The sequence below is a fragment of the Mobula hypostoma genome, chromosome 10, assembly GCF_963921235.1.
Source record: "Mobula hypostoma chromosome 10, sMobHyp1.1, whole genome shotgun sequence".
In the NCBI taxonomy this organism is placed as follows: Eukaryota; Metazoa; Chordata; class Chondrichthyes; order Myliobatiformes; family Myliobatidae; genus Mobula; species Mobula hypostoma.
Window position 1 is genome coordinate 6,225,989 of NC_086106.1, and position 11,023 is coordinate 6,237,011.

An 11,023-nucleotide genomic window follows, 5' to 3' on the forward strand; every position below is an offset into this window, starting at 1 on the left:
TACAAACTTACCACACCAGGCGTCAGAATTGAACTCTGAACTCTGAACCGTGACATCCTGAGGTGTAGTAGTCTCGCGCTTACCCACGGTGCCTGTGGTAAACCTGCCTTGTGCGATGAATGGTGACGTACTATTTTTCTTTTGCCCTTATAGCAAACCGGAGCTTCGAGACACTCCGATGGATATCTCACAGCTCCCGCTATCGTCCATCAAAGCTTCCAAGCAGCTGGTGTTGTCAGATTCGGAGTCCGACTCTCGGGAGCACATAGGTAAAGAAATCTCGCAACCCACGCCCCCCTGTGAAGCACCAATCCCATCCCCTTGGCCAGAGCGTCTGATTGCAGACCCTGAAGCCAATCCAACTGCAAGCCAATCAGAGCTTGTGGTCCGTGGGTTGAAGGACCCCAAACTCAGTTGTCTGCATGCTTGCACGGGTCGAGAAGGCATGGATTTGCAGCAAAGTCCTTGGGAACTCAGTGACTTTCATAGGGGTTATGAAGCTGTTGCTCTCACCGAGACACTGGCCTGAAGGGTGGGCAGGAACTGCAGTGTCCCAGGGTCTGGAATTTTCATGAAACTCAGAGTCATAGTCACAGTCATACTTTATCGATCCTGGGGGAAATTGGTTTTCGTTACAGTTGCACTATAAATAATTAGTAATAGAACCATAAATAGTTAAATAGTAATATGTAAATTATGCCAGTAAATTATGAAATAAGTCCAGGACCAGCCTATTGGCTCAGGGTGTCTGACCCTCCAAGGGAGGAGTTGTAAAGTTTGATGGCCACAGGCAGGAATGACTTCCTATGACGCTCTGTGTTGCATCTCGGTGGAATGAGTCTCTGGCTGAACGTACTCCTGTGCCCAACCAGTACATTATGTAGTGGATGGGAGACATTGACCAAGATGGCATGCAACTTGGACAGCATCCTCTTTTCAGACACCACCGTCAGAGAGTCCAGTTCCATCCCCACAACATCACTGGCCTTACGGATGAGATTGTTGATTCTGTTGGTGTCTGCTACCCTCAGCCTGCTGCCCCAGCACACAACAGCAAACATGATAGCACTGGCCACCGCAGACTCGTAGAACAACCTCAGTATCGTCCGGCAGATGTTAAAGGACCTCAGTCTCCTCAGGAAATAAAGACGGCTCTGACCCTTCCTGTAGACAGCCTCAGTGTTCTTTGACCAGTCCAGTTTATTGTCAATTCATATCCCCAGGTATTTGTAATCCTCCACCATGTCCACACTGACCCCCTGGATGGAAACAGGTCACCGGTACCTTAGAGGAGGGTGTAAAGGGGGAGAGGAGGTGTTGCACTATTTAGTCAACAATTGCATTACCTCAGATGTGAATGAGGCATCCGTTGTTCAAGGTCAACCGTGGATGTTGCACCCTAGCTGTGTAGATATGCAAGCCTGGGCTGTACTACAGGGAGAACAAGCTGTTGCCCAGGTAGCAGGCTCCCCCTCTCCACGCATCTGATGAACCCACAGGAACAGCAGAGACCGATACAGTTTGACACCAGCAGCATCGCAGGAGTCACCAGTTAGCATTGAGCTCGACGTAGGACTGCAATTCCGGATTTCTGTATTTTCCCTCAGCACCCAGAGGAAACCCACGCGGTCACGGGGAGAACGTACAAACTCCTGTACACGAGTGTGAGGAGAATGAAATAACTGTTACTGCGGATCTGAATCAGCACAAGAAAAACAGATAAAGAAGGCATTAATAAAAAATAATAGATATATAGGATAGCTCACTTACATACATTAATTGTATGTCCATAAAGTGGCATACAATCCCACGCGGTCACAGGGAGAACACACAAACTCCTTACAGACAGTGGCGGGAATCGAATCTGTGTTGCTGACACCGTAATAGGCTACGCTGACTGCTGTTGTACCATTTTTTTCCCGGAGCAGAGGCGATTAAGAGGGAACATAACTGAGGTATAGAAAACTGAGGGGTTTGGAGAGGGTAAACTGCAAGAAACCCAAACTTATATCGTTTACGGTCCTGTGAAACTTTTTCAAAGTTTGTAGCTTGTTGTCATATGCACAGGCACATTGTAGAGTACTACAGCACAGACTAGATGGGCCAAAGAGCCTGTTTCCATGCTGTAGAGCTCTTTGAGGTATGGAGGGGTCTGGTCTGGGTGCAGATCAATAGAACTAGGCGGATTAAATAGATTGGCATGACCTAGGTGCGCCAAAGGGCCTACTTTTGTGCTGTAGTGCTCTATAGGGTATGGAGAGCTGTGACACAGATGCAGGTTGATGGGACTAGGCAGAATAATAGTTGGGACTAGACACCTGTTTTGGTGCTGTAGGATTATATAAGGTAAGAGGGCTATGGTCTGGGCGTAGGTAGATGGGGCAAGGCAGAACATTCAGCATGGTCTAGATGGGCCGAAGGGCCTGTTTCTGTGCTGTAGAGCTCGTTGACTCTATTCCAGCACAAGTATAAATGAAAGACTTACTTGCGGCAGCTTCACGAGCACACAGCTTTAGAGACACATCGCTCACGAGAAAAGTATTAACATAAATTATACGAGAAAGAACACAATTAGAATAAAAAGGGAGTCCATTCCAGTGCAAAGTGGACTGGAATTGTGCTGTGCTGTTCTCCTGAGGTAGGGACGTGGTTGAGAAAGGGAAGTTGTACTTCATGAATCCGGTGTGTGGAATGAGACAAATTGCACATAGAGCATTTAAGGAGCAGTTGGAGAGCCAAACGAGAGAGGAAGCAGTGGCTTTTTCAGTGGGATGAGTTGAAAAACGAGGGAGATCATTTTTAATTATGAACGTCAGAAGGGACTGATTGACAGTTTAAAACCACAAAATAGGTGGGCTAGATGCCTACAAGGAACAGTTCAGATTAGATTGAAGTTCAAAGTTCAAAGCAAATTTTATTATCAAAGTAAATATATGTCACTATATACAAACCTGCGATTCATTTTCTTGTGAGCATATTCAATAACTCTGTAGAATAATAACTATAACAGAATCAATGAAAAACTAGGGTGTTCAGCCAGAGTGAAGAAGACAACAAACTGTGTAAATACAAATATAAATAATAATAAATAAGCAATAAATATCGAGAACATAAGATGAAAGTGAGTCCATGGTTGTGGGAACATTTCAATGATGGGGCAAGTGAAGTTGGGTGAAGTTACCTGCATTGTTTCAACAACCTGATGGTTGGGAGGTAGAAGTTATCCCTGAACCTGATGGTGTGAGTCCTGAGGCTCCTGGACCTTCTTCCAGATGGCAGTAGACAATAGACAATAGGTGCAGGAGTAGGCCATTCGGCCCTTCGAGCTAGCACCGCCATTCATTGTGATTATGGCTGATCATCCACAATCAGTATCCAGTTCCTGCCTTATCCCCATAACCTTTGATTCCACTATCTTTAAGAGCTCTATCCATCTCTTTCTTGAAAGCATCCAGAGACTTGGCCTCCACAGCCTTCTGGGGCGGAGCATTCCATACATCCACCATTCTCTGGGTGAAAAAGTTTTTCCTCAACTCCGTTCTAAATGGCCTACCCCTTATTCTCAAACTGTGGCCTCTGGTTCTGGACTCACCCATCAGCGGGAACATGCTTCCTGCCTGCAGCGTGTCCAATCCCTTAATAATCTTACATGTTTCAATAAGATCCCCTCTCAGCCTTCTAAATTCCAGAGTATACAAGCCCAGTCGCTCCAATCTTTTGATATATGACAGTCCCACCATCCTGGGAATTAACCTTGTGAACATACACTGCACTCCCTCAATAGCAAGAATGTCCTTCCTCAAATTTGGAGACCAAAACTGCACACAGTACTCCAGGTGTGGCCTCACCAGGGCCTGCACAGCTGCAGAAGGACCTCTTTGCTCTTATACTCAATTCCCCTTGTTATGAAGGCCAGCATGCCATTAGCTTTCTTCACTGCCTGCTGTACTTGCATGCTTGCTTTCAGTGACTGATGTACAAGAACACCTAGATCTCGTTGTACTTCCCCTTTTCCTAACTTGACTCCATTTAGATAATAATCTGCCTTCCTGTTCTTACCACCAAAGTGGGTAACCTCACATTTATCCACATTAAACTGCATCTGCCATGCATCTGCCCACTCACCCAACCTGTCCAAGTCACCCTGCATTCTCATAACATCCTCCTCACATTTCACACTGGCACCAGTTGTGAGAAGAGAGCATGGCCTGGGTGGTGAACAGTCTTGGATTGTTTCCCTTGGACCACAGGAGATTGAGGGGTGATCTCATAGAGGTGTATAAATTATGAGGGGTATAGATGGGGAGAATAAACTCTCTTTTTTCCCCCAAAGGTTAAGGAGAAAAGAACTAGATAACTCTGATTCAGATTTAGAGTGAGAGGGGGAAGATTTAATCGGAACTTGAGAGGCGACATTTCCACCCAGAGGATGGGCCATAAATGGAATGGGCTGCCAGAGGGAGTGAGGCAGCTACAAATCCTTTGTTCGACATGTGCTGTGTCGTATGACTTGAGTGATCATGGTCTCACCATGATTGTTCTTGGCAATTCTTCTGCCATCACCTTCTTCTGGGCAGTGTCTTTACAAGAGGGGTGACCCCCAACCATTATCAATACTCTTCAGATATTGTCCGCCTGGCGTCAGTGGTCGCATAACGAGGACTTGTGACCTGCACCGGCTGCTCATACGACCAAAAACCACCTGCTCCCATGGCTCCAGGTGACCCTAATCAGGGAACTAAGCAAGTGCCTTGCCCAAGGGTGACCTGCAGGCTAGCGGAGGGAAGGAGCACCTTACACCTCCTTTGGTAGAGACGTATCTCCACCCCGCCACACCGCAGGTCCAATAATCACTTATAAAAGACATTTGGATACATAGATAGGAAAGATTTTGAGGAATAGGGACAAAATGCAAGAAAACAGGACCAGCTACAATGGACCAAAGGACAGATTCTCCAATGCTGTATGACTCTAGAGGCAGTGTAGCATCATAAGGTTGGTGATTATACAAGACACAGTGGTCTTGTGAGGGTTCTGGTCTTCTGGTTGTCCAAAAGCTGCTGCCTGGTCTTCATGAAGATTTTGCCCATAAAAGGCGACTGTCCATTTCTCTCCATTGATGCAAGTATGGAAAAAGCTGCCAGTGGAGTGGTAGACATGGATTCAAAGTACATTTATTATCAAAATAGGTTTACATTATACAACCTTGGGTTTCATCTCCTAACGGGCAGCCACGAAACAAAGAACACCAAAAAAAATTATTTTTAAGACCATCAAACACCAGATGTGTAGAGAGCAAAAAAAAACTCATGCAAACAATAAACACAAGCAAACAGCGTTCTGAAGTCCACAGAGAGTTTGTCCACTGACACGTAGTTCAGAACAGAGCAGCAAGCCAAACTGGCCCATCCTTCACCCTGGTCCCACACACCCTGACCTTTCCAAACTGGTCCACCGCCTAACTTGTCGCCCAGTCACTTCGATCTGTTCTGGGGCCTGGACCCCGCCACCTCCATTTGGGATGAAGCTTAAATCGATCGAACCTCAGGTCTTCCTCGTTCTCGTCAACTGCTGCCTCACCTCGGCTCCACGCCACATCCAGTTGCCTCTGGGTCCAAATGGATTTTACAGGCTATTGTTTGCAAATGTAACATTTAACACATGTTTGGATAAGGCGTATGAGGAGCATTTGATGGCTTTGGGATTGCACTCGCTGGAGTTTCAAGGAATGAAGGGAGATCTCTTTTAAACCTACCAAATATTGAAAGGCTGAAACCGAGTGGACATGTAGAGAACGTTTCCAATAATAGAGTCAAAGATCAGAGGGCAGCCTCAGATTATAAGGGTGTCCCTCCAGAACAGAGATCAAGAGGAATTTCTTTTTCTGAAGAGTTTATATACGTACTTACTTACTTATTAAGCTTCAATGCGGAATAGGCCCTTCCAGCCCTTTGAGCCGCACTGCCCAGCAATTCCCCGATTTAACCCCAGCCTAATCACGGGACAATTTACAATAACCAACTAACCTGCCAACCGGCATGTCTTTGGACTGTGGGAGGAAACCGGAGCACCGGGAGGAAACCCACGCATTCACGAGGGAGAACGTACAAACGCCTTGCAGGCAGTGACGGGAGTTGACCCTGGTCACTCGTACTGTAAAGCATTGTACACAAAACGCTGGAGGAACTCAGCAAACCAGGCAGTATCTATGGAAAAGAGTACAGAGTCGACGTCTCGGCCCGAAATGGGGACTGTTTACTATTTTCCGTAGATGCTGCCTGGCCTGCAGAGTTCCTCCAGCATTTTGCTCAGATTGTGAACACTCTGGTTAAACACCCTAGTTGCTCAGATTTCCAGCATCGGCAGGTCTTCTCTTGTCTGTAAAGCATTGTGCTAACCACAACACTACCTTAAAGAAGAGGCTGATAGGTTCATAATTATTGAAGACCTCAAAGGTTATGGGGAAAAGGCAGAGGGAAAATAAATTAGTTGTGTTTGAATAGCAGAGCAGACTCGACGGGCTGAATGGCCTAATTCTGCTCCAATGCCTTGTGTTTAGATAGGCAGATGAAGGGTTTTTGTGGGATTTGGTACCAGCTGATGCCCCTTTCATCGCCCTCCTTGCCCCTCTCTCCTGCAGGGAGCCACGACCCGAAGGCCACGGGGAAGGCCAGCAACCTGGAGGCAGGCGTCCGGGCGCGCTCGGAGGCCTGGAAGCGGTCCGACAGCCCGTCCGAGGAGGAGATGACCTCGGCCAAGGACGACAGCGACTCCAGCCTGTCGGACAGCGAGGGGCCGAGCGGCAGCAGGAGGAGCCTGGTCCTGCCGCGCGTCAAGCGGATGAAGGTGGAGGGCCAGGCCGAGGCGGGGCCGGGCCGAGAGCTGCGGGGCTCGGGACCCAGTGACGGGGGCTCGGGGGCCAGCTCGGAAGAGGACAACTTGGCCGCCCGGCACCTGTACCCCAAGCGGAGGAAGAGGCCGAGGGACGCCTCGGGGCCTCGGGTCAAGGCTCCGGGGGTGGCCGATCGCGACTCTACCCTCAAGGTCAAGACTGAGGCCACTCCAGCCATCGGCTTCGAGGGCCGCCGTCCGGCCTGGGACTACCCGGCCGAGCGGGAGGCGGCCTACCACCAGCGGGTGGCCAAGGCCCCGCCCGCCGCCTCCGACCACTTCGGCGCGGATCCCCCCCTCAGCCCACCCGGCGCTGCCGAGAACCCCGGCGGCAGGAAGACGCCTTTCGGCCCGTCTCCCCGGGCCTCCGACGCCCTGTCGCCAGCTCCGCCGTCCGCCGACGACAAGGCCGACGTTCTGGCCCTGGCGCAGGCCCAGGCCCAGGCCCCGCCGCCGCCGCCGCCGCCGCCCTCCAGCCTGTACGCGGCCAGCACCATCCGCTACGCCCCGGCCGACGTGGCGCTGGCCGTGCCCGGCAACCTGCTGCCCGCCGCCGCCGCCCACGCCCTCAACTTCGTGGAGCTGAACGGCCCGGCGTTCGGCGCCGAGCAGAAGGCGCAGGTGGAGATGATCTACCACCACGTCCAGCGCCTCAACATGGCAGCCAACCCCTTCGGGTCGCCGGCCGCCGCCGCCGGCCTCACCCAGGTGCCGGCCGGCAGCGTCTTCACCACGGCCGAGGCCCTCTTCTCCACCCTGCCCTTCCCCATGAACGCCGGCACCATCCACCCCCCGCAGGCTCTGGAGCGCAAGGAAGACTGAAGCCCAGCGCCCACCGAGATGGGCCGGAGGATCTCTCTCTCCGGCCGGCCAGTCGAGACAATGGACCTCTGCTCCCCATCTCCTTCCAGTCTCCCCCTCCCTTAACCAAACCCCCTCTTCCCTCCCAACCAGAACGACCACCCGTGTCTCCTTGGCCCAAGTCCACGTGGGCAGTGGGAGTGGGAGAGCTGGGGGGTGGGCATTGGATGCCCCAGGTGGCCACCACCTTGGCGGCTGGTTGTCCATAGGGACTGGCCGACTGTTGGGACGAAAGGGAAGGGTAGTGGTGGTGGTGGGTGTGCCAGCCGAGGCTTCGAGGCCCATTTCCACCTCCGCTACTCGGTTGGGGAGTACCGTAACGAGGGAGGGGAGGGGAGGGGAGGGGAGGGGAGGGGGAAGACTCGAACCTGCCACCGGCCAGGTCCCGGCCCTCTGGGACTTCTCCTTTGTCCGCCCCGGGTCTCCGGCCTCGCCTCGCCCACTCAGTGGACACCGTCGGCGTATCCTGTCCGAGACCCGTAAGGTCGCCGTCCACTCGGCCCACCCAGTGAGGCCTGACCCGTCTCCACCTCGACCTCTTCTTCGGCCGGAGCCTCTCCGGTCCATTGCCCCGTGGGACCGTTCTGTGTATAATGTACAGCCAGTCGGTAAAACTTGTAAAAAAAAATAAGGCAAATTGAGAGAGAAAAAGAAACATTTCCCTTGGGACAGGTGGCTTTAAAGCCGGATTAAGTGGCGTTTCCCCCCCTTGATGGATATCGGATGGGACTTAGCATTCCCCGCTGTGGGGAAGACCCAAACGTCGTTCAGTGTATCCTCGTACCGTCTAGTTTCACACTTGCCTGAAGCTTTGGGGGAAAGTGAGGTCGAAACATCAGGCCGCTTTTTCCGGAGGTTATCCACTTGGAGCGGGGCAGCACCGTTTCGGAGTGAGTCGTTGGGGGTAATGCAGGGGAAACGTTACTGTGCATCTAACCCGCGCTGTCCCGAATCCTGGAGTGCTTGATGGGACAGTGTTAGAGGAGTTTTACCCTGTATCTAACCAGTTTCTTTATTTCCCCCCCCCCCCTTCTCTTCGGGACTATGTAGAAGGAGCATCCCTCTCGCGTCTAATTGTGACAGGGTAGGGTCAAGGACAAAAAGCTGGGTAACCGGACCATTTTATTTTGGGTGTGCGCGATGGCGAAGAGGGTCTGGCCCATTCCGACGGGAAACAGCATCAACGCTAATAGGTAAAACCTCCGACATAAATAGTGGTAATTCAGATCGCAGCTAATATGTACAGTGACCGTAGGCTTTCAACTTTTCGTTCTGCAAGCCCAAAGTTATCACCCAAACCACTCCTTGTACGTTTGAACGACGCAATTTGCACTTAGCCCCTTTCTCCCCTTTTTGTTTTCCTTTTGGTAAATTCAACGTGACCCAAGACCAGATGGTGACTGAGGGCTTCTGCACCGCGCTGGGCGTCGCCCGTGGCACTGTGCCCTGCCGGGCTTTGTGGGATGGGGGGCGGGGGGTGGATTTTCACCCAAGCTCCTCTGCCTCGCCATGGCCCCCGTGGCCCATCGGTGAGCCCCGCCGATGTTGGTGCATTCCGCAGCCCCTGGTGGGTCCAAGACCCCAGGGGTTTTGTGTGGCAAAGCCATTACCTTTCCGTTCGATGGGTCGTACGCAGCACTTACACCCGATACAAACTGCAGACTTGCATTCCTATAGTGCCGTTGACAGCCTCAGGACTTCCCAAAAGCGCTTTTCAGCCGATCAGGTAACCCTCTGGAGTTTAAGTCACTGCCTTTGTGTGAGGCGGCCGGCAGCTTGTGCACAGAAAGCTTCCACACGGGCCGGGGCGATCAGCGGCCGATAACCAAGTCGCCCGGTCGGACGCTCAGGCTGGTCACCCCCTCAGAGCAACGGCCCCCGGGGGCGACACGGGCTCCCTCCCGGCGTCGCAGTGGCGGCTTCAGCCCGGATGACTGAGCGTGCGGCCCCGGAGGACGGTAGCCAAAGCTCGCAACCCCCGGACTCCCAAGCCAAGCGCAACGCCTGCCGAAAGCCGTGTTGCCAACGCAGCTCATGAAAGCCACGGTTTCGTCCCAGGACTGGAAGCGGCTGAAAGGTTTGCGTTGTCAAAATACGGGCGCCTCCTAGGAAGCGGCTTTCTGTTGTATTTTCTCTATCTCTCTCCCCACCCTCCCCCCGCCCCCAACAAGTCGATGTTTGTTAGTCTAAGGCATTCTGTAACAGCAATAATCAGCACCAAGGTGTGGATTAATACTGGCGGCGAGAAGTAATTACAGAGAGGAAGACACACACGGGGGTCGGGAGGCAGCATTTAAACCGTTGGTAGGCAGAGTGACGATTACTTACAGGCCCTTCGGCCCACAAAGTTGTGCTGGTTTTTGGCCAACCAAGATCAACCTAACCCTTCCTTCCTTCCCACATTCCCAACGACCGGTAAAATTCTCCAACTTCTGTAACTTTTCGCATCTCCTGAGTTCCCCTTACGCTCGCCCCATCGTCTTGCCCCAACCCCTCCCCAACCATCCTTCCCTGTCGTCCGGCCAATCCAGTGGCTTCCATTTGACCCAATTCCATGAATCACCTCCCTCTCCCGTCACGTTCGACCATTGTGGCCTTTCGTTGTTTCCAACTTCCCGCCTCGGTCACTATTCCCCCACACGATTCACAATATCTGGCTGTCCAATCAACCTTTGCTTCTTATCATTTCTGTACATCTGATGAAGATGTCCTGCTCTTCCTCGAAGATGGATTTAGAGTTGGTGAACTCCAGCCCTGCCTCCACTCAAGATGTTGACAATGGAGACCCTTACTAATGCCCATGGTATATCCAAATACGACTATCCCAAAGCTATCCTGGCTGGTGTCTTTTGATCTTCTCGGTGTGCCCGCTCTAATAACAATCTAACCCTTTCCTCTCGTGGCCCTTCATCTTTCTTTCATCCCTCATGTCTCTCACCACGGCCCATGCACTCACAACTTTCCGTAAAAAGGAAACTTACCTGTGACGTCCCCCCTCCTCCCGACTTTCTTCCATTCGCCTTGAAGCTATGCCCTCCTTGATGCTTTTTCCCTCTGCACGGAGTCCACAACACAAGCCAGCCCTGCTCAAAGCGGAACTGTTCACGGAGTTTGGCGGCCTGGCGGCTACCTCTATGGAGTGGAATAAAGAGTCGACGTTTTGGGGCCAAGTCCCTTCATCAGGAAGGGGGAGGAAGCCAGAATTAGAAGATGGTAGGAGGGGAGGGAGTTCAATCTAGAAGGTGACGATTAAAGCACAGTACAGACCCTT

General features: G+C 51.9%; 1 protein-coding gene across 6 annotated transcripts in view; it reads left to right on the top strand.

Annotated features, from left to right (window-relative positions):
- LOC134352622 (neuronal PAS domain-containing protein 3-like) overlaps nucleotides 1-8,129 on the top strand; it is a 751,612-nt gene extending 743,483 nt beyond the window's left edge. For all 6 annotated transcript variants that reach the window (XM_063059934.1, XM_063059933.1, XM_063059937.1 and 3 more), the window contains 2 exons: nucleotides 154-269; nucleotides 6,641-8,129. In XM_063059934.1, coding sequence (XP_062916004.1) covers nucleotides 154-269; nucleotides 6,641-7,713 — 1,189 coding nt within the window. In that variant the 3' untranslated portion in view covers nucleotides 7,714-8,129. The remainder of the gene's footprint in view (nucleotides 1-153; nucleotides 270-6,640) is intronic.
- Nucleotides 8,130-11,023: the final 2,894 nt, after the last annotated feature.